Genomic DNA, 27,158 nt, shown 5'->3' with positions numbered 1-27,158 from the left:
AGCGGTTTGCTTTTTTGTTTATTTTTTTTATAGCTTTTTTTTCCAGTATTATTTAAGACTTTTCCCCTTTTTTCTTGCTATCAATGCTTTTGGCACTACATACTTAGGGTGACATGTTAGATTGTTTTTAAAACAAACATCTATTCAAAGCCTTCATCTTGTGGCAAGCAAAGTATGAATAAAGCTAATAAAAATAAAGGTTTACATTTGTCCTCCTTACTTTACACATAAAATAAAAACACTTTTTTGGACCCCCTCAAAAACGGGGGTATTAAAATATTTGACATTTGTATCACAAATCAATGTAATGACACAAAAAGTAAAACTTAAAAACTGTACAAAAATGATAAAATTCATTTTAAAAATCGTCTTGTGATCAAATGATGCTTTATGCGTTGTTTTACTGACCATAAGCCTGATTAAAAAAGATGCCAGTTTACTTCTTCTGTTGGATGAAATTCAGATTCACTGGATGCCGGACATGAGGGACCAGTGGGAAGTTGGGATTCGGATGCATCATAGAACCTAAACAAAGAGAAAAGAAATCCCTTAGAAAAAAAATGTCTCTTTTCCAAAAGTAATAAAAAAGCATTGCTGTTCATCATATCTAACCTTGGGCCACAAAGGGTTTACCATGCTGGTAGCCTCCGTTGCCCTGCTGGATGAAGTTCTGGGGCATTCTGTAGGGCCAGGATGGAGACAGAGTGTACTGAGGGGTTTTATTGTGCTCCCATAACCGAGAGCCTTGGCTCACAGCTACAAATGAAGCCGGGTGGCCAGACTCTGTAGACAAAGGGGAAAAAAATCTTTCTGTAACTGTCAAAAAGAGACAATCGGTACCGGTAAGAATTTTAATCCTAGTGCAGATTTTGCAAATCAAATGGTGTTTTGTGGGTGCAGCACCCATAAGGTAGTAATCAGGATTAGACTAACAAGCTGAAATCAGCATGCCACAGGGAACTGCAGAAGGGTCAACGCTGAAAATGCTGACTACTTGCATAAATTTGATTTATTTACAAATAAAATCATTAAAACCTGTGAAATGCTTATGACTATTATAATATCATAGAAAAAAAAAAAAACCCAACTAAATACAAACTAAAACAGCTAAGTGTATGAAACTGACACTGACAAGCCTCAGAGCTCGGGTAGACTGTCGCTCCTGTGTACCTCGTTCTTTTCACTAACATTTTTAAATTGTCAGGGTCAAGAAACAATCCTCAGTCTCATGCACAATCTTTTTGACAACTGCAAACTCATGAGGGTTTGGTAACATTTCCTCTACATTTGCACCATTTTCTTTAGCCTCTCCTAGCTGTGATTGAGATCTGCAGTTTCCTAAGACACACACAACCTAAATCCGAAATGTCATCCAGGAACAAAAACTGCAGATTTACTTCTGAATGAAAAATTCCTTGATTTTCTCTGTAAAGAAAGTGCAGACTCTAAAGCAGCTATACCTGAGCACTAGAGTCAGGTGATGGTGTAATAAAATAAGAAATGGTTTGATGCTTTTATTTAAAGCTAAAGATAGAGACAGAATCCCACACAGACAGATTGTGTCCCCAAATCACCCAGTGAATACCTGACTTGACTACAGTGCCATTGCCCATGAGTGACCCAGGTTGTGCCAAGTGGTTGTGCCAGTGTCCTTCCCGTCCTGGCCCGCTGATGCCCAGCTGTCTCCCCGCCGGCTGGGCGAAGATTATGCTGGGGTCATTCAGATTCATGGTGCTGGGGTTTCCACCTGAACCTGTGGGACTCCCGTTCCCAGACGCTGAACGCAGGGCAAATTTCATGCCAGGCGGAGAGGGGGCAGTGGGAGAGGACGAGGTGAGGACTGGTCCATGGATAGGCCAGGAGGTGGAGGGAAGGTGGACTGGGTGAGTAGACTGCCCCTGGGACTGGTGTGACTGGTGCTGGTGGGTGGGAAGAAGTCCCAGTGCAGTGAGTGCACCTGGGTGATACTGGCCTGGGTGGGAGGTAGGAAAGCTAAGGAGAGAGAGCGGGACCTGGGGATGTGCAGACTGCTTGTGGGGACCAGCAGAATTGGTCTTAGTGTGGGAGGGCTGAGTAGAACTGGAGTGGGTGGAACTTGGGGGGACAGCAGTGGGCTGTGGTGAGTAGGGCGGAGTCTGACGACTATCAGACTATTAGGAAGAAAGGAAGAAAAAAGGAAGAAGTTAAAAATCAGCAATCTGAACAAGTGATGTGCAAATAAGTTCTAATTTTATTTGTTTGTTATTTTTGGATTCACATATAAAAGTGACGTCTCTTTAGACCATGTTTTCTTAAATTCATTCATAAATCATACTAACTACAATCTTTTTGATTTTTATGGCAAAATGTAATCATTGGGATTATTGTAGGTTCTTTACCTACAATATAAACTGCCTTGGTTCAACTGTTATTGTGATTTAGCGCTGTATAAATGAAACTGAATTGAATATGCCCAGTAAACTTATTTTCTGTTAATTATTTGCATCTCTTTCCAGAAGCATGCACTTAATTTTCAGTTGTTTAAGTGAGAGAAGATCCTATGACCTACAGTAGTTTGAGAGACAGTGCAAAGTTTAATAACTTCCTTCATTATGAAAACTAAAACTACACTGAAGAAAAGCTGGTCACATGTTGTTACATGCTGCCATTTATAGTTCTCAGAACTGGAATTGGTACCAAAAAAAAAAAAAAAAGAAAAGAAAATCACATCTCAGTGTTGAATATGCATCACTTATGAACTTCTGTCACATCTGTGGTAGCCAGTGTCAGTGATTATTTTGAAAGCGTAGTGTGGAAGGTTAACTGTTGTACTTACACATTCTGAGGCCTGTCTGGTCCTTCCAGGACAGTCTGCAGCTGTCTGGGGAATAGGGATGGACTGAGAGCTCACTATAGTTCGCACCATGTGAGAAGCTGTAAAAGAATAAAAAGCCATATAAGCTATCTTTTGAGTTCCAACTGCAGAGAATATCTGATGTGTCCCACATCTGATAATTATAACTCAAAATCAATAACTGTTAGGGCACTTACATACATTGATATTTAAGATTTTAAAGAGACTCATAATAAGGTTGGGCGATATGTAAAAATCTCCCAACTGACAATTGCCACTCCAATAACCAATGATATTCACGCAGGTGACTTTTTGATGGGCAGAGCAATCACGCAAACACTGATTAGCACGTTTAGAAATTATACATTTTGTTTAGAGGGAATAATTTACCTTCTTTATATGTTTGTTTCAATATTAACCCTTTAAGACCTACCATAGAACCAAGTCCGCCTGAGCTTATCGTTATATTTTTACATGCTGTAGTCCTATTTTGGGGAGTATTTCAAGTTGCTATACATCAATACAACTGTTATATCCCAAAATTTTATAAATGTATGCATTAAGTCCATAGTAACTGCATAAATTGCAAAAAAAAGTGCAATAAACTACAAAAAAAATGGAAAATCGTTTTTGTTTTGTTTTTTTTAAACACATATTTCTAGTTACAGAAATTTCAGAGGTATATACCTCAAAACTGTAAATACAAAAAAGTTGCACAAAATAGTTTCCAACCAAAGAAAATTTATTTTGAATGTCTTCATAGTGTTATTTTTGCCATACACCAATTTTTATATACAGCATGAAAAACGAAAATAAATATTATGTAAATTTAAAAAAAACAACAAAAAAAACCTAAACTTTTTCCAACAGTGCAATTTGAGTTCTAAGCATCTCAGAAACTATACAGAAAAGAATAAAGTCAAACATGACTTTTAAAAACACCATTATAGGCTTTTAAAGGCCCTGAAGGTAAAAACTATGTTTCCCAAAAAATATGACATCACTTCCGGTTTTGGCAGGCAATGGCAGACATGCGATAGTTCGCGCTGATGTCTTTTCCAACGTAGAAAGTGCTATGAACAGCTCATTGGCAAAGCATGTTTCTGGAATATTATGCTTTTGTTGCTGCAAGTGCTTTTTATGCTATTTTTGCAAAGCTATATGTGGAAGGAAACCGTGACTTAGGACAAGCTGAATGCGTAAGAAGTACGTACAACTCCTCCGGTTTCCTATGCAAAAAAAATTATTGCGCTAGCTTATGTGGTAGCAATTCTACCGGGACTTAAAAATAGTTACGCAAAACGGAAACACCATCCTGACAAATATTCATTTTCATACACAACTTCAAAGGGAAAAAAATAAGCTTTTTTTTGTGCTGACCTGGTGCTCCGGCAGCTCTTTGTTTGAGGTGACGATATTCAGGGCAGTCTCGCCGTACATGCCCCATGTCCCCACACTGGAAGCAACGCCGATCCTTTGGCTCTCGTTCCTCCTCTTTGATGTCCTCATCTTTCTCATTTTCCTTCTTTTTTATTCTGACAAAAAATTTCAAAAAAATAAAATAAATAAATCATGTCACCACAAGAAGGTATGGAAAACATGCCAGATTTAGTACAAGTCAAATAAAAACAACTTTGACTGAAAATATATATCTGAAGTTTGATAGTTGAAAATAATTTACGTCCAGTGCACTGACTTCGTACTTTAACATCCATGGCTGGTTGATTGGGGCCTAACATTTTTCTATTCAAAGTTATGATATTATATTCTGTACTGTACAGTGCTGTGCAAAAGCCTTGAGCCACCGCTCTCTTCTTTACATTTTGTTGTCAGTGAGCCTGCCTTTCTTGTAAGGTATCCTGAACAATGGTCTCCACGCTTCCTGAAGGTCTTTCAAAGGTTTTAGGACAATGGCTGCTTTGAGACTCATCTTTGGTCCTGTCCTTGTACCTGACCATTTTCAGAGAAATGTTTTTTAGTATGTTAAGCCCCTTTCTCGGTCAACAGTTAAAAAGAAGCTTAAAGCAACGGATGAACCAGTGTGATGTCTACACATAACAGATGACAGACAAGAACCAATTTTAAATTGTACCTTTGGGTACTTTGGTAATACTGGCCTGTCCCAAAACACAGCATTAGTTCCCATTTGTTTACTTTAACCTACAAAAATATACCAAAGTTAACACAGTTTGACAACCACAAATACAATGTTTGCACCAACAAGGTGAATCCCAGCATGCTGTTAGCCAAAAACTTGGCATATGCTTGGGTGTGCAATGTACCCATTAGAAAAAACCTGAGGAAACTGGACAAGTAGAGAACAAAAGAAGTTGCTTACCACTCTTTTGTTAAAAAAAAAACAAAACAAACTGCAATTTTCCTGAGAGATACAACTGGCCATTCTCTTGATTATTCTATTACTCATGGAAATCTCATGAGAAATGGTCTCAGTGGATGGGTGGCTGTCAAGATCACATTCTTTTGGATCACATTCTTTTGGACAGTTCCCTCCACAGCTTTAGTTGTATTTTTTAAGATGTGAGAGAAAACAACTGAGAGAAGTTCTTCGTATTTGAGCATATTTATTTTTTTCTCGGAAATCTAGCCAACTGAGAGATAAATCTCTGTGACTTAAGAGGGGACCACCTGCGTCTCTTTGGACAGTCCTTCATGTAGTGTCCAATCTTTCCGCAGATCCTGCAGCACCGGTCATTAGGAGCCAATTCACCATCTGTCAGCACCTTAGAGTCAAAAAAGTATTCCTGCAACAGAACAGAAGACATTCAAAACACAAAACACCATTAGGCTGGGATACACAGCAGACAGCAGTCAAAGTCTGAACATTCAACTGTGTTACATGAATGACCTACCACTTCAGTGCCCGGGACGGGATAAAAGGGAGTTCCAAACAGCTTTCTCCCATTTATAAATGCCTTCATGATGAAGTTTGTCACTGGTGGAGGAATGAGAGGCAGCATAAGTAACAGGGCATTTTCACAGTTTCAAAGCAAGCTTCTGCAGACGTACCCAGGCCCAGAGCAGTTCTGAATCGATTTACATAGAATCCTGACATTTGTCTACATATTTCCCCTTCATAACAACTGTACGGTGGTTTATTTGTTTATTTTTAATATTCGTTTGGATGGAGTGTGGCCACTTTGACAAGTGTCCTGACACTGTAGGTGGCACCATTTGCTACGGCTCATTTTCACTAAACGCACAGTGGATTCACAAGTAACAACTTTATATAAGCACTAATGTTGAGACTTCAGGACCAGAAAGCAATGGCTGACATCACAATGACAAAACTTATGTTTCACATATAGTCTATGGTTTTGGTGCCCATTAAATTTGTTTTCAACAATGGACGGGAATCAGAATAGCATTCTGCCTGATCTGCTGATGTGCAACCACGTGATCTCCACGTGGATATCGTGGATATCCACTGATATCCACGTGTCGGTGTTGTTCCCACATCATCATAATAAATGTTGTTCCAGGTTCAACATTGCAAGTGACCAATCACATTGTTGTGACATCCCCCTTTTGTGCCTTTGAAAAATACCGCCTTAAAAAAACATCTACTTCACTTGCGAGAAGAGAAACCGCTTCGGTCCGCCGATCCAGGAACTTGAATTCTTTGAATTTCAGGATACTTTTGTTTAATAAACGGTAAGCATTATACATATTGTCCTTACAGAGGCGGTTTCTCTTCTCGCAAGTGAAGTAGATTTTTTTTGAAGGCGTTTTTTTCGAGGTCGCGGATGACGTCACGAGAAGGTGATTGGTCACTTGCAATGTTGAACCTGGAAAAACATTATTTATGATGATGAGGGAAAAACACCAACACGAAGACATCAGATCGTCCTGCAACCACACATGCTGCTACACTGTGATTTTGTGTGTATTTACATTACTATCATAACCTGACAGGACCTGCTGTTTTGATCTAGTCTCTAAACCATCACAATTTGTCCTTCTTCTGTTCATTTTCAAGCATCAAAGTACAATGACTTCAACAGGTCATTGTACAACAAGTTCAACAAGTGTGGTGCAGGTGTACAAATATTCAACCAGCCTCATCCTCTGGGCTAATCTACAATGGAAATGAAAAGCTGCAAGCAACGTGTACACGGTGTACATATTAGAGCATTGGTGTCCAAAGACTGTTGCTGACTGTTGCCTGCTTTTACAGGTAACAACTGCAGAAGGGGAGACTAAATGAAAAAAATGCTGCTAAGATCCACATAAAAGATAATAAGAGGATGAGAATGATGTAGAGGGTGAGCCTTTATAGCACAAGGTAAGACTGGCTACTCAATTATTTCAAAGTTGCTTGAACACAGTAGGAGGCTAAACTGACACGAAAAAAGGAAATAAAACCCAAGAATTGTCTAAGATTGTTCAACCACCAAAATTACGCCATAACTTGACAGAGGTTTCAGGAAACTTTATCATAACCAAAGACAAGTTTTCAAACTCTACAGAATGCATCAATAAGATATTTCTTGTATCGGGTATGGCAGGCACTTACTTTTACGAGAAACTCCAGCACCGAGGTTATGATTCAAATCAAAGGGATCTAAGAAGAAGAGCATATCAGTGGGATGAAAACAACTGTGAGTCTGGAAGCAAATCAAGTTTACAGAGATGCAGAGCCATGTTAGCACCTTCAATAGCGATGCATTTGCTGGTCCACTGTTTTTCAAACGTGGTGAGGCGTTTCCTTTGGCGAATGCTGATCACGTGCTCTTTGAAGTCAAACTCTTCAGTGTAAAAGCGTAGAAGTCCCAGCCACAGCTCTCCCACAGACTCTGTGTTCTGCTGATTCTCTAAGTGATGACGACGCTGTGAGAACAGAGGAAACTAATTCCAGAGTGATTACAAGACAAACTGTACTTGCCGCTTTTGTGTGTGTGTGTGTGTTGTTTAATTAGATTTGACTGATTATTCGATATACGTGGTTTTTACACCCCAGGGAACGCTGAGACTAAAGTTAACTTAGGTAATGCTTTTAAATAATTTTCCTAAATAATTGCCATAAGACATTTTAACGTAGTTGCTAAGCTGCAAAACTCTTGTTTTTCCAACTCACCAGATCCTCAAGATCATCAAAAAAGAAAGCGTTCCAGCCATCTACCAACCGCTGAGGAACAGTATTCCCATCAAAGATCTAAAAAGACATCACGCATCATTTAGAGCTATTTACTTCATGAAATTCAACGCAAAAATAATTTTTAAAAAAGCCTCTTTAAGTTTCAGGCACAGCACTTGACTGAGTTAATCAGTGGTAAATACCTCCTGCAGGACAGGAATGACAGGTGGCTGCCTCTGCTGCAGAAAGTAAAGCACCATCAGGATGTAAGCATAAGAAGAGAGGCTCCCTCTGGAAGCGTCACCGATGTCACAGCGCTGTGAGGACAAAAAGTGGGTTAGTTACAGGAAGAGACGACACTCGTGGTGAAGGCTTTTTGTAAGAGGGCACACTAAATCATGTTATAGATCTTATATTTTCTGTTGCATTTTCTTCCTTGTAAAAGAGATTTGATTTCAACGTTAAATAAAGGTAAATAAAAACACACTAACATACATGTGTTATGCTTTCAGTGAGATTTCCATTTTTTTTGGGAAGAAAACCCTGCTAACATTTGTTGTAAAACCCGTCCCCAAATTCAAGTGCAGACATCAGAAGAATAAGCTCATGTATGTTTGAAAACATGCAGGTGGATATACGTTTATTTGTATACTGAGCATCATTGTATACATACCATCTTTTATATAACTGCACTTTAATATTCCTTATTTTTGGTTTTGTTTATGCACTGGTCTCAATGCTGTTGAGTCTTTATACAGCTTTCATTTACTTGCTGTGTTGGTTCTGTTACTCCCACTGGTATGGGGTGGGAGATCACTTGCAAATACTGAATTTGTGCTTCTTTGAAAACACCCAAGAAGGATCGTAGATTACTGAATACTCAGCCTGAGTACTCTGGTTACAAACCCAGATTGTCAATTTTCACATACCTTTGCAAAGACCTTCATTGTGTATCCCAGAAACTGCACACGTGGATCCAGAGCCGCATATGTAGCTAGCATCCTGGTGTTGTGTTGAGCCTAGAAAGAAGAATCCTCCAAATTCATTTATAATGCAACATATTTGACAATATAAAACATCTCTTATAACATTACATGACAACAGTCATAATGAGGGCATCTTCCACTCACCAGTGTGTTATAAAGGCTGATATCCCCCTCCAAACCACTCTGTTTGTGTTCAAACTTCACTATAGGCACTTTAGCTGTGGTGATAGGTAAGATGTTCCTCAAACCTGAGATGATGGAAATTATGAGATTAAAGTCAGTTTTTCCACACAGACAGGAGTCTCCTACCAAATTATTCAGGGGGAAATAATAGGAACACTTTAACTGACCTGTATGCTTCTTGAGCACTTTTGCAAGGCCTTCAATGATTTCTTTGCAGTTCAGCTTCTGTTCAGACAGATCCAAAAAAATTAAACACTGATCATATGAAATAATGATCATGTGTTTATTCAGGTGAGTGCATCTGGATGTTTTGTCTGCTAACCTCTGCAGTTTCGTGGCCCTCCAGAGTCATGCAGATGTCAAGGTCACTGTCACGGAATCCAAAGCCATTTTTGGAAGATCCAAACAAGCAAAGCTGGGCTTTTTCTGTGGAAACATGGACGTTTTAAAAAGAAAACCAAAAAGTTTTAAAGTGTTCTCACAGTGATGTTGTACTCTCTAAACTCATTTCTATCAATTCTACTAAATCTGCTAATACTCATTAAGTTCATGGAACTCAACAGTCGCTTCACATTGAATGTACTCCTCAGTATATTGTGTCTTGTCAACTGCTCGACAGCTTTTAACTTAAATTGTGCAAAACACACTGTAACACTACACAGCAAAGTTACCAAGGAAATGGAGAGAAATATTTGAGACTTTTGTTTGTAGTAGATTGTTTCAGGCTCACCATTGTATTCCTTCCTTATAAACCTCTCCAGGCTAGCAAGGATCTGCTCCCTCCTCTGCTGTTCAGCATGTGTAGGTGACAATTCATCTACCACAGCAGATCACACACACACACACACACACACACACACACACACACACACAGAGAGCAGATCAGACACACACACACAAAGAAAGAAACAACGATGCCTTAATTATTGAAGTTTTTTCTTTTTTAACAACTGCTGAAATACTGGTTTCAGACTGCACAATATGAGAATTATCTGCTTTTGATGCTATTTGTTTTCTCGTGTATTAAAGGAATTTTTGATATTTTTCTCAAGCTTTGTAGAGTCTTTACATTTTGATCACATATAATCATAAGGTATTTGCCAGCTGCCCACCATATACTGAAGAGAAGATGGGTTTTTATTTTACTCAAAGATAATGGCTATACAAGCAAAATTATTCCTTGCAGGAAAATGCTAAAGTGAAACAAGTTAGAAGTGCAATGTTCGCTACATACAGTAACATAGTTTGCAGAGGCCATCGAGGATCTCTCTGAAGCGGTCATTCATAGGGGGCAGAGGCTTCAGCTCGATTTTCTTAAAGTCTTCAGGGCACTCGTCCTTCAGGTGACCATCTCGTTTGCAAATGCTGCATACGACAGTTGGAGGCTGGAACAAAATTAACGATGTCCGGGAACAGCTTTAATGTTATGTAAGAGTTCCGAATGTCACATATTGCAAAGCTTGAAAATATTTCCCTATGTTTGCTTTAATGTGTCTAAATACTGAAGCAAGTCATATTGTCGCAATCTTAAAAATACTTGAAACTGCCAGTGCTACCCCTCAGCCTCTAAGTAGACACACCTACCTTATCAACTTCAAAATCCTACATTGCCTTGTTCTCAAGTTATTACATTCACATGATTTTCAAATAAATAAACCAATTTAAAACTACTGACCCACCAACTCATCCATCCACCCATCCATTCATTCACTTTCTTATCCTATTCTGAAGCTTTCCCAGCTGTCAAAGGGAAAGAGGGGGGGACAAGTCTACCACAAGGCTAACACTGAGACAGACAACCGCTCACACTCTCATTCACAATCACTAATTAACTTAGCATGCATGTGTTTGAGGAAGCCAGAGTAAGTGGAAAATAACCCACAAAGCTACAGGGAGAACACGCAAACCACACAGTTATGTAGCATGAGCAGCTAAGATGATGCTTCTTCTATACTACAGCAACAAGTTTAATGGATCTCTATTATAAACAGGTCAGAAGCCTTATCTCAAACTACATTACATACAAAATGTTGTGCCTTGCTAAGGCATTTACAAATATTTATCCAATGGATGGATGACATTAATTACTATTTACCTTTCCACAAGTGAAAATCATCTTGTCAAACACATAGTGCAGATCATCTGGTGCAACAGGCCCGTCATCCTCTGAAACTCCGTTATCCTCCTCTTCCTCTTCTTCTTCCCTGTCACTGTCCAGCAGGCCATTGGGGGAGGAGGAAAGTGTGTTTCCCTCACTGAGAAGCATGTCCATGAGGCGGGTGTCTAAAGTGCTCTCATTTCTTTCTTTGGATGGATCTGAACCATCTTCATCATCACTGTCAGGCTCTTCGTCCTCCTTTGATCCCTGGTGCCCTCTTTGAACACTCTGGCTTTTTTCTGCTTTGATGTTATTCTCATCCTTGTTCGTAGATGAAGGCTCTTTCTTCCCAGCTTCTTCCAATTTTACACCCTGTGCCCTTGCTTTCTTCTTTGTTTGGTGTCCTCCGGTGCCCTTTTTCTGAGGGCAAGCAAAGTATTTGTAAGCTGTTCTGAAACGCTCTTGGATGTACTCAAAGACCATCTGGCTGTTCAAGCTTCGAGCAACGTTCCTCTTCAAGGCAAACGGATCTAGGAACATAAGAATGAATGAATTTCTCCATTTCTCTATGCTTGGAAAGTGAGTTTTGCAATAGAACTATCTCTTACCTTCGATAGCAAGCCTGCGACGAGGCCAGTTCTTCACTTCCCTAGAGAGGAGGTCCTTTAAGCGGATGCTGATGATATATTCTTCAAGTGCAAATTCCAGTGTGTAGAAACGTAAAAGCTCCAACCATAACTGTCCCAGCGCAACATCTTTACCCACGTTGAAGGTTAGGCGGATCTTTAGGTGAAAGCAGCTATGGTTAGTGCAAAACCCAGGGGCAAAAGCGAGAGTATCAACACTGTCACTGAGTTAGGTAAAACAAATCTTACCAAGCCCTCTGAGTTAGGGGCATCATTGCGGTGTTGAGGTTTGGCCCTGCCTTCTCCTCTGGCCTCGTTTCTGTTCTCTCCCCGTCCTTCGGTAGAGGTCGGAGGTCTATGCTCCCACTGGACATACATGTCCATTGTAATTCCAGTCAAATGATATTCATCCACATGTTTGACATCAAAGCCTTCAATCTGCAGGAGAAAAGCAAAGCCAAACATAACAGAGTAGAAGCAAAGTAAAACAGTTAGCAAAGAGATCACTAGCTTGTTTTTAATAGCCATTTTAGCCTGTAGAATCTGATATCACAGCTATATTTTTACTAATATTTACTACTGTCGTACTTTTGATACATTGCAAAGAAGGTCAAAAGGCAGAAGCCTGACTGAAAATCAGTGGTCTTATGGAGTGATGAATCAGATTTTTAAATTTATGATTCAAATCATTGTCAACACGGGAGTGTCTACAGTAAAACACAGCGGAGGCCCCGTCATGACTTGTGGCTGCATTCCAGCTAGTGGTGTTTGAATTTTGTCAAAACTAATGGAATTATGAACACTAAAAATACTGTCAGATTTCAGTACCATCTGGAAAAGTTTGGCAACAATTTCATTTTCAGCATGATAATGACACCAAAAACCAATGCAGTCAATCCATACAGATAGAAAAACACATAATGGAACACTGCCAGTCATGGAATGTCCCCACAGAGCCAGATCCCAACATTATTGAGGTGCTGTGGGATCATAACAGGTAGCAAAACAAAGCAAGCTTCTCTTAGAATGTTTTCACACCGGTTTGGTCAGTTTAAGCCTACGTCCACACCAGATAGATTTGAAAACGGCGTTTTCGCCTGAAAACGCTTCGCGTCCACACTAGCGTTTTCCATTGTTTTCACAGAGTTGTGCGTCCACATTGAAACGGCCCAAAACGCTTATATTCCAATACTGCGCATGCGCGAAAGCAAGTGAGAATTAAAGAATTTGAAGAAAAGCTATCTGGAGCATGTACAAACTGATATTAATCATTTTTAGGACTGTCAAAATTGAGAGCAATGAAAACAACTGCTGTATAATGCCCTCCGCTATCTTTGTTTAATTGGTCACATGACTGCATCACATGACTAAAATGTGTCATCGTTTTAGAAAGTCTGTGTTTTCGAGTCTCCACACTGCGGCGGGACAGCTCCGTTTTGAAATGTATGTGTTTTCGAGAGCGTTTTCAAAACGCTGCTTTTTTCCTTGAGGAAAACTCCGTCTCAGTGTGGACAGGAGGCCAAACGAAAACGCATTAGTGTGGACATAGCCTAAATCAAACCCTGTTCATTTTCCCCTTGGTGTGGTGTATTTGCTTAGGTGTAAACACAGTAATCACACTTGGGTGTCGACCAAAGCAACCGCACAGAGACACTTTGGAGGGGGTGATCTCACTACGGTTCCAAATGAACTCGAGTGGTTTGTTTGTGGCGTGAAAGTGACCCCAGCCCGAGCTAAGAAAGTGTCCTGTAGCAAAATATGCTATGCTTTGCACAGTACTGTATGTTTAAATCCCCAAAAAACACTTTCTTTTAAGATCTTTTAAGGCTGCAAAGCAGAAATATGGCAGCTTTGCAGCCTTAAAAGATCACCTAACTGCAGATTAAATGTATATGTAAATGTATATTTTTCTAGCCTGCCATGCCACTTCTCACTCTAGATTGTTAGCTGCCCAGTTTTGGAAACATGAGCTATAGAGATGATGTGCTTAAAGCATCAAAAATACTTTTAAAATATTCATAACCAACATCCTTTCCAAGAAATGTTTTTCCGTTTACACAAAACGATCCACAAACAGTTTGGTTTGACGGGTATATAAGAACTACTCTTCTTCCTGTCTAAGGAACTTGAAAAGTAAAATGTCTGGACTTCAAGTTTCCTTGAAGAGGTTTCACCTCTCATTCGAGAAGCTTCTTTACTTTTAGAACTGAAGAAGCTTCTCGGGTGATTCAGGTGATTGGATGCCGGATCAAATTAAAATTTGACAGATTACAACTTAAGTGTGAAAAAGCTATAAAATCTCTGTATGTTACTCAATGTCATTAAAGCAGGTGTGCATCATTAGTGTGGCATTACTTGTTTAACCAGCACAACAAGTAGCTCCGTCACTCACATAGAGAAGCTACTGCCACTAGAATTGACACCTTCTCATATCCTGTTCTGCAGGGGATGTTTTTAGACCTTACACTATTTAAAAGCAATGAATCTCAGTGAGCAACATTAGATCAAGTTTGTAATGAAATCATTTCTGTTCTTCACCCTGTGTCATCCACATTTGTAACCATGTGGTAAAACTGCAACAAGTCTCATAAAACCTATTTTATTTGTTTTATTTATCTTTTTAAAAACTAACAGGAAAAAAGATCTGCTAAACATTTCATAAACAGTGAGTTTATCATTACCTTCTGATAAATGCATAGGTATAATATAGGTAGGCATCTTTAAAGAAAACTAATGATTTATAGCATCAGAAGAGTTTTTGTTATTACACAGAGCATACAGCATAGTGCTCAAAAAGTCTGATGAGATAATCTAAGCAACAACACAGGATATTTTTAGTGTTGTACTTTTGCATCAATGTGTCCATTCGTGACAAGAATGATACAATTTTCCATCAACGTCTTGTATTTACAACTAGTTTCCAAATAGAGACTCAAGCCATGTGGGATTGTTTTTTTTTTAACCAAACTATCCTGAAGACACACAGACAGAAAACGTGGGTCATTTTGTCCATTAGATGCTCAGACACTGTCAACATTACACTGTCTGGGCCCTGCTACCACTGGTAAAACCTTTGACATGATGTGAAAGTGTCATATGATGTCAAAATTTGTTGTTGCTCTAGTAACACTATGCATTTGTGTTCTCTAATGTGTAACCTTACTTGCAAGTTGCACTTGCAGAGTGCAAACAGTGGATGGAAATTGTTGATGTGGTTACATGGTGGGTTTACCGCTTACCACAGCGGGTTAAAAAACTGAACCCAAGACTGAACATTTTTCAGTTTTAATTAGTGGTGCAACGGATCAAAAATCTCACGGTTCGGTTCGGATCACGGTTTTAAGTCACGGATCGGATCAATTTTCAGATCAGCAAAAAAGAAAAAAAGACAAAATATTAACATTTACTTATTAACTTTTTAAGTATTTTTTGCGTATTAAAAACATTCAACTCAAGACTTATTCCACGCAATTATATAAAAACAAATTAAGGTGCAATATAGGGCAGTACAGGGCTTTATATCTACCACTCCGCTGTGATATAATGAGCGGTCACGTAGCTTTCCGTTGACCTGGAGGTCCACCCGTTTGTAGTTGGGCACCAAAAGATGCCTGGGACAGTTCAGCCATAACGTTAAACTTTTCCTGCTCATACATGCCTGGGTACGATCCTGTCACTGAAGTGGACGCGCAACGGGATATCATAGCGTGGCTCAAGCACGTTCATCATAGTTTAAACCCCTTGTTTTGCACAAGGGAATACGGCCTCCCGTCTGCAGCTAAACACCCCAGTAGCTTTTGTAATAGCTTTAGCCCGGTCGGATTGGGCAGCAAAGGGCTGCTTAAATACCGCAAGCTCCTCTGCTCCTCCACTTGGACCACTAGCGCTGACCATAAATATTGCTTGACAGACTGACCACGCGCACCATACACATACCTTTTTTCCTTCTTTTTCGAATCTTCGGATCACGTGCGTGCCGAACCGTGGAGTGGGATCGGTTCGGATTACGGATCAACCGTGATCCGTTGCACCACTAGTTTTAATATATTACACTACTGTACAGGCTTCTGAAGCATTACACAGTTAAGTTACTTTAGTTATTCTTAAACTAAAAGGTTAAGCAGTTATATGTTTACTTAAGATTTCCACTGAAAATCTATTACTTCTAGGCTGGAGGGAGAGCCTTCAGTTTTCAGGCCCCTCTTCTGTGGAACCAGCTTCCAGTTTGGATTCGGGAGACAGACACTATCTCTACTTTTAAGATTAGGCTTAAAACTTTCCTTTTTGCTAAAGCATATAGTTTGGGCTGGATAAGGTGACCCTGAATCCTCCCTTAGTTCTGCTGCAACAGGCATAGGCTGCTGAGAGATTCCCATGATGCATTGAGTTTCTCCTTTTCAGTCACCTTTTTCACTCACTATGTGTCAATAGACCTCTCTGCATTGAATCGTACTTGTTATTAATCTTTGTCTCTCTTCCACAGCATGTCTTCTATCCTGTCTTCCTTCTCTCACCCCAACCGGTCGCAGCAGATGGCCGCCCCTCCCTGCGCCTGGTTCAGCCGGAGGTTTCTTCCTGTTAACAGGGAATTTTTCCTTCCCACTGTCGCCAAAGTGTTTGCTCATAGGGGGTCATTTGATTGTTGGGTTTTTCTCTGTATGTATTATTGTTTGGTCTACCTTACAATGTAAAGCGCCTTGAGGCAACTGTTGTTGTGATTTGGTGCTATATAAATAAAATTGAATTGAACTGAATTGAAAAACGCCACGGTGGTTACCTTTGTGTTTATATTTGAGGTATGCTGTGTCACTTGGTATAATATTGCATCACTACTACTGCACTATAATGCTGATGCTGCTGCGTCAATACATTTCACACTTTGAAATAGGTAAAGTGTCACTAACGACAGTAACTCACTGAGGATGAAGGTGGTAAATGCCCTTCATTCACTTGTACTCATAACTGCTGCTGCTCAGAAGCTTTATGCTCCAATCATTGTTCTGTATTTTTTTCCCCCTATACTCTCAAAAATCTCATTGTCGCAAACTTTATGGAAATACTCTCAGAAATCTCAGATACAATTTTGAGACTATATCTCCCAACCCTATTCCAGGTTCTAAAATATAAAGAAAGGGATTTAAAAATAATTTTGTTTAAGGTTGGTTATTTGCCAAGGAGCACAGATACAGAGTGGCCCTTTCTCAGTAACTTACCCAGGGGCCCAGGTAGACAGGGAGGATAGGGTCTTTTCTCTGCTGCAGGAAGAAGATCACCATGAGGGCAAAGGAGTATGAAGGGATGCCACCTTCAGCCTGACAGTCAATGTGACACAACTGTGTGGATAAATACATAAAAGAAAAAAAAATCTATTTTTGCTTTCAGCGAAACATCAAAGCAAAATTTGGTCCAAACAATACATCATACAGACCAACAGATCATCTGTGTTTGCCATTTGGGCATATAAGTTTTATATTTGTACACAAATGAGGTGGAAAATAACTCTTTTAACAAGAGATAAAAAAAAAAAAAAAAAAAAAAAAAAAAAACACCACTTCCATTACATCATCATTATTTCTGGTCCATCAGTTTTCATATCCAAAACATCCACTATATCCTTTGTGTCATTTCATAAACACATTAATTATCAAGTATCATGACACAAAGATACTTTTGCAACATGCTGAGAACTAAACAAATGACACATGTATTAGGTGTATGCATTCTGAGTGTCCGAAACAGGCTTACCCTTGCCCAGTAGCGGAAGGCCAACACCAATGAAATCAGTCTGGGCTCCAGTTTAGACAGGGCTGCCAGATGATTGGTCGTAAGACAAGCAACATCATTTCCTGCACTCACTTTACACATCAGACCGCTGTGAAGAAACAGAGGTGGGGGAAGATGACAATTAGCTGGACCAAATTCTGACTGTCATAATGTCTCACTGGCTCATGATCTGAAAGAGGTCACATTAAAAAACAAAAAACAATACCAGACAGCAGGCCTCAGTGATTTCCCCACACACAGGCTTTATATAGGATAATTTGATAATTCACAACTTACTTTAGAATTTTCATATTTATTTTTGTAATTTATACAGTGGACATAAACAGTGTATACACTTTTCCCCATTTTTAATGTGACCTAGAAGCCTTTACAATTCAACTGAAAAACAAAGTTGTTAGGAAAAAATATATTCAAAAAATTAAGCTAGTTGCATAAGTGTCCACATCCTTAAACTAATACTGTGATAAATCAAAAGGTGTTACAACAGACTTCCTGGGAACATGCCTGCCATCAATTAAGAGACTCTGATTAACCCCAAATAGAGTTCAGCTGCTGTCCTGATCTTCACTGTTTTCTGCTACGGCAGAAGTCATGGTTTGCTAAGAGCCTAAAAAGCATCAAAGTCTAGCGGTCGAAAGGTATTAGTCAGTTTTTTGTTTTTTAAAAACCACTTACAAAGCATTAGATATATCATATACATCAAAGTGGATAAAAGCAAACAAAAAACTGGTTACAGCTTACAAAGAAATGCATCAACTCTCCAAAAGGCATGAGAGAAAATGTGTTCCAATCTGATAAAAAAAAACAAAAAAACCCCCTGAACTTTCTGACCACAATTCTGAAAGGTAAGTGTGGGTGGGAGGAATGGAAAAACTTCTATCAAAAGTGCACCACAGGCACGGTGAAGCATTGCTTATGATTTGGGATTGCTTTTATTTACCTACAGCTGTGCTTAAAAGCCAGGTACCAATTCTGCCAAGGAGAACAGCCAAATAGAGAGTCAAAATTATCTCAGATGCTTGTTGATGGCTACCAAAACCATCTGGTCAAGGTGCAACTTGTTAAAGCGACATTTGTCTAAATGTTACTGGGCTGGATGTATATACAGTGCTGACCCAAAGTTTAAGACCACTTGAAAAATAGCAAGCAAAAAAAAGTCATTTACTGTATGGTTGGATCTTAACAAGGTTCCAAGTAGACCCTTAACATTCAACAAGAAGAAATGGGAGTGAGCAAAACATTTGTTTTTTAAGCCTCCTAGGACCTGGCATCCACATATGTGGACATCACATTTTGGGTTGTCTAGACCAAAATACTTAATTTTTTTTCTACAAGGGCCTGATATCCACTTACGAGGACATTATACTGCCACTGTTCTATCAAAATTTAAAACGAATGTGGCTCTCATTTTTCTTAGAAACATAAAATTAGGTAAAAAAAAAAATAATAATAATAAATCTCGTAATTCTTTGGGACCGGATGAATGTAAAAACAATCAGCCCAAATATCAAAGAAAAATTAAAAATGCAAGCCATGAAAGACTTCGGGTCTTAGGAGATTAAAACAATGCTTGAACTCAAACAGGATGTTTTACAGCTGTTCGAGTTTAGGACCACACCTCCAAAAAACCTGTGATTCTCCTGGAAGAAGTCCCTTGTCCTGCGGGCATTGTGTACTGTAGCATTGTCCTGTTGAAAAACCCAGTCGTAACCACACAGAGGAGGGCCCTCAGTCACGAAAGATGCTCTCTGAAACATCTGGACATAGCCAACAGCCGTTTGACGTTCCTGCACCTCCAGAACCCTCAATTGCTCCACTGAAGGAAAAGGCATCCCATTCCATTATGCCCCCCCCTCCACTGTGGTGCGTAGAAAACATTGCAAGTGGGATCCATCAGACCATGAAGGTTAATTTTTTTTTTTTCCTCATCAAACACTTAAACTTTCTTCCACCTTTTAAACATTCTATGTTTGGTGCTCTCTTGGAAAGTCCAAATGGCCAGTTCTGTGGCGTTTAAGGAGATGAGGCCTCTGAAGACATTTTTTGTTTTTGAAGCCCTTCAGTCTCAGATGCCGTCTGATAGTTATGGGACCACAGTCAGCACCAGTAACGCTGATCGAGGATCGTCCAGTTTCTTCAAGGACAGCCAACAGGATCATCAGGCTCACTGCTGGTGAATTTTTTTTTTTTTTTTTTTGGGGGGGGGTGGTACCGGGGGGGTACCGTGAGTCGTTTGGTACCGGGCCACGAGAGTTGAGGCTCAGGTGTGAAATGTATAGTTTTCAGGGTTTTTAATCTGTTTTCAGCGTTATTTTGTTATCGTTTACTCGGTTTTCCTTGGTCTTTTCACGTGTGTTATGAATAAATTTTCTTGTTTTCGGTACCGGTACTAGTTTTATTTTGTTGTATTTATTCGCGACACCTTAAAGGCCGGTCCATGAAAACATTGTCGGGCATAAACCGGTCCGTGGCGCAAAAAAGGTTGGGGACCGCTGATTTAAGAAATTCCAAATGACTGTTTTATTGAGCCCCACCTCAGCAGCGATGGCGTGCTGTGAAAGACCCTGCTTATGCAGTTCAACAACCCGACCACATTAGAAAAGTGGAACTTTTTTTTTTGTCTTTGCCATCAGTGACTACCTGACAGAAAATGACAATGACTCCATATTTTTGCACAGATTTGGCCATTTAAAGGCATGTGGTCCTAAACTTTTGATCAGGTGTAAAACGGCCTTTTTTAGTTTAAGCGTTTTCAATAAATTGCATGCTCTAAAAATTGTTTTTTTATCTCTCTCCCATTTCTTCTTGTTGCATGTTGGAGCTCTACTTGGAACCTTGTTAAGATCCAACCATGCAAAATATGATTTGCCATTTTTGAGGTAGTCTTAAACTTTTGATCGGGACTGTATTTAAGCCTGTGTTTATAAAAATTGCATAAAAAGCGCTTGCAGGAACAAAAACATAATATTCCACAAACAGGCTTTGCCGATCCGATCAGCTGTTCTTAACACTTCGCACATTGAAACAGTTCGCATGTCCGCCATTTCCTGCCCAAAACCGGAAGTGACGTCATTTTCGCGGAAAATTTAGGTTTTTACTTGTAGGCCTTAAAAGCCTATACTAGTGTTTTTATAAGTCATGTTTGACTTTTCTGAATAGTTGCTGGGATGCTTAGAACTCGAATTGCACTGCTGGAAATAGTTTATTTTGATGCACCTGCTGTTTTCTTTGCAAATTTGCTGCAGTATATAAAAATTGCTGTATCTCCAAAATAAAACTATGAAGACACTCAAAATAAATTTCCTGTTGTTGTAAACTATTTTTTGCAACTTTTTTGTATTTAAACTTTTGAGGGATAAACCTCTTAAATTTCTCCAAGTAGAAATATATGTAACAAAACAAAAACGATTTTCAATTTTTTTGTAGTTTATTGCACTTTTTTTGCAATTAATGTAGTTACTATGGACTTAATGCATACATATTATTAAAATATGGGCTATAACAGTTGTATCGATGTATAGCAACTTGAAATGTTCCCACAAATGGCACTACAACATGTAAAAAAAAATAATATAAGCTCTGGCAGACTTGGTTCTATAGTAGGTCTTAAAGGGTTAAATAAATATTGTCAAATAATCGAGATCTCAATTTCAGTGAAAATAATCGTGATCATCATTTTTGCCATAATCGAGCAGCCCTATACTCTACTACCTAGCCTTACATTTAACTTATTCTCTGTCACTGAAGATAATGCTGTGTCATAGACATACAACATGGAGGGACAAAAAGAGATCCTGCTAATGCTCACCTGCTAACATCCCGACAGAACACGATAGGTACTTTGGCATGGAAGTCTGACTCCACCTCAGAAAACTCGGCTAGGGAGAAAACAATCAATTACTGTTTGTTTTGTTTTTTTAAATGATGGGTTTCAGCCAAATTGAAAACAAAAAATGCAGATGGGGGGGGGGGGGGGGAACCCGAAACAGCATTCAGCTAATCTGGAGTTATATACAGCCTAATAACAAGCACATCAACTTAATATAAAATGCAACTGAGAAAACTTACGACTGTTTTTGAGGATTTCCAGCACCTGAATTAAGACTTCAGGTTGTGTCATCTGAACAGACATAAGAAAAGGTCACTGCTGTCATTGTGCTTTTGTGTTAAGAGTAAATGGATTGCAAACTATTAGCAGCAGACTTACTGAGGGAGGGTAGGTGACATCAATGTTGATATCACTTGTCTTGAAGGCAAAACGGGTAAGACACGAACCATAGAGACGGAGCGAACAAGCTGGAAACCAAAGAATCAACGTCAGGCAGATCTATAGTCTACGCAGAATAACTCTCACAGAAAGACTGCCAACTGTCAATAAAGATAAAATCAAGGAATTGACTGGATGCGATCACATCATACAACCTGTGAGGTGTTTCTGTATAATGATCTCCATCCTGCTGACCACTGTCTTTCGAATCTCAAAGTCTTCATCTGATATCCCTTGCTGCCTGGCAGTTTCTAGGACAGCGGCATTGACAGCCCACAGCTGAGCAGCAGAAGGAGGTGGCAGGGCACGCAGCTCGTTTTCCTCTTGTTTCTCCTAACATGTCACAAGCAGAATGTGTAAACTATTTTAAAATCTTCCTATTAGTCCACTCAGATAAACACCAGCATATCACAAGTACTTACCATTATGTTTTTTTTGTGTCTCTTTTCCTTGATGTGTTTGTGTGCTCCTTGAATGTTCTCAATGTGCACAGAGCACAGCTTGCATATGTACTGGTAGTTTGGGTACTCAGGGGACTGCTGTAAAAACAAAGACATAGGCAATCAATTTATGTTCTCTACATGTGGGGGATTTGTTATTTGGATCCTCCAGCTTATAATTAAACAGTGGATCTCATCTTGCCATGCTGGGTGGAGATTTAAAAAAAAAAAAAAAAAAAAAAAGTGCCCAGTACAAAAAAACCAAAAACACACATTCTGAAAATGACTCAAAGTAACAGAAGAATGAAATAGCGAAAATTAGGAAGAACAGATCCTCTGTTACACATCCTGTTTAAAAACTGAATGTTCATATCAAACATTATCAGGGCTTCATAAAAATAAGCTCAGTTTATGTACAGGAAATTCCCATCAGCCAAAACCTTCCGACTACTCTAGAATCTGTTTCAGGCCGTCTTTGCTAAGTATGATCTTAGAGACAGTGAACAGTTTGGGTTTGGTTTGTTTTTTAAAGAGGAACAGCCAATTAGATGAACTGAGGGGCTTCACCATGGTCCAAATGGTAGAAAAATACGATAATGCGTCCAGTTTAAACTGAGCTCAATCTTGAGTTTACTCAGACTTTTCTATTAGAATGAGCCTTTTAGTCTTTTTTCCCCATTTATATGAGACAGAAATGATTAGCCATTAATGATCAGTGCATCAATGTTTAATTAGAACGATCACATTTAGGTTAGCACCAAAAATGAAAATGAGATTTAACACATGATCTGCCTGTGTGCTACTATTTTTTTCCCATGTTTAATTTAACTAGACAATTAGATAATTATTATAGTACAGTAGCAATCTGCTTTATAGCTAAATTGTAAGCTGATTTATTCCAATGTAAAGGCAAGACCTTACTGCCAAAATGTCCTCAAGCTTTAGTTAACCCTTTATTACTTACAGAAGAGCCATTCCATTTGGATATTTTCATTTGTGCTGCTGTTTATGAAAATAAGTGTATCATAAAAATACATGTATCTCAAAAATAAAGTTATGAACACATTCAAATTAAGATGTGGCTTTTTAAAATTTTTATACATGTGGAAAAATGCAAATTAAAAATTATTGCACTGTCTAGTAATTTAGCAACTCTGGACCTATTACATACATATTATTAAAATTTGGTATACAAAGGTTATACTGAGTGGTTTTCTCACTTTCAGCAGTCGGTAGATGTAGTCTCTGCGGAGACGCTCCTCTGCCTGTCGGAGGCCCAGCTGTTGCTCTGTGAGAGGTCCTTCCTCCACAGTGGGCCTCACCTCTGGGCCCTCTTGCACAGACTGATGCATCAGTGTTGCGGCTTTCAACACTAAAAAAAACAGCAAACACAAAGCACTTTACTGGAGCTCTATTTGATGAAGAAGACTTCTTCATTTCAGGAAAAATGCTTTACAACCCACCTTGGGATTTTTCTTTTGCCAGGGCTCTAGTAGAGCTCCTAGCCTGCTCCGTAAGCCCTTTGTCAGGGGTAACAGGCACTACAGAAGAGCTGCTCTCTTTGTTTGCTGAGGGGCTGCTGTCTGCAGAAAGAGATGTTCTGGACTCAGAAGCCTGTGGCACCAGGTGCTGCTGTAAGCTTGCCCCTTTTCCTTTGCCTCTCTCCCCAGAACCCGTTCTTCCAGTCAGCCTACTCAATCTGGATGGCCGACCTCTTCTCTTGTCCTGGGGAGTATCTGTAGAAGTCTTGCCTTGCCCACGACTAACCTGGCTGCCTATATTATGTTCATCCTTGGCAGTCGTGCTGTTTTCTTTGCTGCGGCTTGCAGACTTATGACCCTCTCTCTGCACAAGAGTCTCTTTATTTGATTTCTCAGTGGATAAAGCTTTAGCTCCTCTGAGCTGAGACTGTTTGACTGGCTTTACTGGACTTAAGGACTCATCCATCCCTTTTTTTCTTCTGCTCTTCCTGGTGGAGTCAACACCACACTGAAGACGGCCAGGGAGGCAGGCCACCCAAAGTCTAGGAAAAGAAGAAAAAATAAATTGTATCTACAGTGAAATAATGTGTTGTGCATTGTTTTAACAATTCAGGTGAAGCTGACTAGCCGAATGCATATGTAAACTTTGAATGAGTAACTTAGAGAAAAATCTTTAGTTCATAATTGTTAGTTTATTGTTTATTTAAAACTTTTTTTTTTAATAACAGATTTTTTCCCTTTATTTTTTAAAAGAGTTGACTTTGACTCATTAAAAAGGTGAATAACCAAGTTATAAATAAATAAGGAAGTGTTGAGTTAATTTTGGGTCAGATCTTTACCTTTTACTCTTTTGTTTAAAGGATTTATCATTGTTTAAAAGTAATAAAGATGAGCGGGGGGGCGTTACAGAGCAACTTTAACTTTGTCTTTAGAGTTCAAACAGATCATTTTTATTATGCATTGTCCACGCTGAACACAGAAAATCCCAGAGCCAAGTTACCAAGTGAGCACATCAACAAGTTTTTATGAAATCAAACTAAAATATCTTGTGAGCACACTAAACAAAAACTATGACAGATGTGCACATACAGTACAATTTATAAAGCTCGTTTGTAATATTCTCAGTTAAAACAAAAATCGTTTAGCACAGAGATCCACACTGCTGCTAATGATCATTTTCATTCGTCATAAAGCAACAGACCAATTTGTCTATAAAATGCCAAAATTAATCAAACAAAATTTAGCATCGTAGTTCCAACGTAATCAAACTAGCGTTTTTAGATCAAACACAAATGCCAAATAGACAGTTTACCACCCTGATTGCTTTTCCCCCAGGTCTGTTCCTGGAAATCCACCTCCACTATCGCAGTTGGAGATTAATTTCGTTTTACAGTAAACCACAGGTTAGGGGTTGCAGACATTACTACTCACTGGGGCTTCCGTGTGTTTCAGTTTAGAGAAAAACAAAACTTGAACACAACACCGAAAGCTAACACACACAGTTAGCTAAACTTCCGAGCAACAAATAAGGGAGGAGGATGCCATCACGCAGAGAAAAAAATATGCGTTAAAATAGAATTAACTTAAAAAGCTTACCATTAAAGCTTAAATGTACCGTCTTACGTTATGGGAATGCTTCACGCTTACTTCCTGGGGTTGCTTTGCTCTGCAGAGTACGTTGTTAGCCCTCTCCGTAATGTTACTGAGGTTAGCTGCGATGCCCGGTCGTCCGCCTGAGCTAGCTACGGGAAATAAATAATACTGGTACTCACTTACTACACAGCAGCAAGTCATAAAAAGCACAAAGGAGACGCTTAAACCATTGCAACACAACAGAGCACGCACTGACTTACTTTCGAACTCTTAAGTTGATTCGAAATTATTGTTTAGCTATCTCCATGGTTCTGGTCTACATAATGTTTTCAAATCCCACGGCCCTGGTCAAAACAGCAAGCATTGACGCCATGTTAATACATTACCCCGCTGCATTGTGGGAGTACCAGTGATGATGAAGAGGGGCGTGTTTCGTGCCGCGTTCATGTACTACTAGGAAGCTCCTTGCTTTGTATACAACACACACATATATATATATATATATATATATATATATATATATATATATATATATATATATATATATATATATATATACACGGAGTGCAGAATTATTAGGCAAGTTGTATTTTTGAGGAATAATTTTATTATTGAACAACAACCATGTTCTCAATGTACCCAAAAAACTCATTAATATCAAAGCTGAATGTTTTTGGAAGTAGTTTTTAGTTTTAGCTATTTTAGGGGGATATCTGTGTGTGCAGGTGACTATTACTGTGCATAATTATTAGGCAACTTAACAAAAAACAAATATATACCCATTTCAATTATTTATTTTTACCAGTGAAACCAACATCTCCACATTCACAAATATACATTTCTGACATTCAAAAACAAAACAAAAACAAACTTAACAAACTCAAAAGCCTGCCATCCATGGATTCTGTCAGTGTTTTGATCTGTTCACCATCAACATTGCGTGCAGCAGCAACCACAGCCTCCCAGACACTGTTCAGAGAGGTGTACTGTTTTCCCTCCTTGTAAATCTCACATTTGATGATGGACCACAGGTTCTCAATGGGGTTCAGATCAGGTGAACAAGGTGGCCATGTCATTAGTTTTTCTTCTTTTATACCCTTTCTTGCCAGCCACGCTGTGGAGTACTTGGACGCGTGTGATGGAGCATTGTCCTGCATGAAAATCATGTTTTTCTTGAAGGATGCAGACTTCTTCCTGTACCACTGCTTGAAGAAGGTGTCTTCCAGAAACTGGCAGTAGGACTGGGAGTTGAGCTTGACTCCATCCTCAACCCGAAAAGGCCCCACAAGCTCATCTTTGATGATATCAGCCCAAACCAGTACTTCACCTCCACCTTGCTGGCGTCTGAGTCGGACTGGAGCTCTCTGCCCTTTACCAATCCAGCCACGGGCCCATCCATCTGGCCCATCAAGACTCACTCTCATTTCATCAGTCCATAAAACCTTAGAAAAATCAGTCTTGAGATATTTCTTGGCCCAGTCTTGACATTTCAGCTTGTGTGTCTTGTTCAGTGGTGGTCGTCTTTCAGCCTTTCTTACCTTGGCCATGTCTCTGAGTATTGCACACCTTGTGCTTTTGGGCACTCCAGTGATGTTGCAGCTCTGAAATATGGCCAAACTGGTGGCAAGTGGCATCTTGGCAGCTGCACGCTTGACTTTTCTCAGTTCATGGGCAGTTATTTTGCGCCTTGGTTTTTCCACATGCTTCTTGCGACCCTGTTGACTATTTTGAATGAAACGCTTGATTGTTCGATGATCACGCTTCAGAAGCTT

At 39.4% G+C, this 27,158-nt stretch overlaps 1 protein-coding gene across 4 annotated transcripts; it reads right to left on the bottom strand.

Annotated features, from left to right (window-relative positions):
- On the bottom strand, positions 1-25,782 carry tut4 (terminal uridylyl transferase 4). Of its 4 annotated transcripts, XM_040004083.1 has the most exons (31): positions 25,647-25,782; positions 25,390-25,535; positions 23,776-24,335; positions 23,533-23,684; positions 22,295-22,411; positions 22,028-22,205; positions 21,813-21,901; positions 21,674-21,725; positions 21,414-21,483; positions 17,567-17,693; positions 17,035-17,154; positions 12,071-12,259; positions 11,804-11,978; positions 11,193-11,725; positions 10,332-10,482; positions 9,828-9,914; positions 9,420-9,523; positions 9,265-9,322; positions 9,059-9,162; positions 8,858-8,947; positions 8,132-8,245; positions 7,929-8,006; positions 7,504-7,681; positions 7,368-7,415; positions 5,704-5,786; positions 5,480-5,595; positions 4,214-4,368; positions 2,816-2,913; positions 1,586-2,150; positions 613-783; positions 1-525 (listed from the first exon to the last, which is right to left on the bottom strand). In XM_040004083.1, the coding sequence occupies exons 3-31, from the start codon at positions 24,257-24,259 to the stop codon at positions 437-439; spliced, it is 4,575 nt and encodes a 1,524-aa protein (XP_039860017.1). In that variant the 5' UTR covers positions 24,260-24,335; positions 25,390-25,535; positions 25,647-25,782; the 3' UTR covers positions 1-436. The 4 variants fall into 4 exon arrangements, with proteins under 4 accessions (XP_039860017.1, XP_039860018.1, XP_039860020.1 ...); XM_040004084.1 differs by having other exon boundaries at positions 25,390-25,781; XM_040004086.1 differs by lacking the exon at positions 25,390-25,535 and having other exon boundaries at positions 25,647-25,779.
- Between the last annotated feature and the right edge of the window lie 1,376 nt (positions 25,783-27,158).

Source organism: Simochromis diagramma, unplaced genomic scaffold, assembly GCF_900408965.1.
Source record: "Simochromis diagramma unplaced genomic scaffold, fSimDia1.1 OVJJ01000477.1, whole genome shotgun sequence".
NCBI classification, from domain to species: domain Eukaryota; kingdom Metazoa; phylum Chordata; class Actinopteri; order Cichliformes; family Cichlidae; genus Simochromis; species Simochromis diagramma.
This window is presented reverse-complemented; position numbering and strand designations above follow the sequence as displayed.

Coding starts and splice junctions, on each gene's coding strand:
- tut4 (XM_040004083.1), bottom strand. CDS start 24,259: ATGGATGAGTCCTTAAGTCCAGTAAAGCCAGTCAAACAGTCTCAGCTC. Junction 17,155..17,566: donor CCTTCCGCTACTGGGCAAGG/GTAAGCCTGTTT, acceptor TTATCCACACAG/TTGTGTCACATTGACTGTCA. Junction 526..612: donor TAAACCCTTTGTGGCCCAAG/GTTAGATATGAT, acceptor CTCTTTGTTTAG/GTTCTATGATGCATCCGAAT.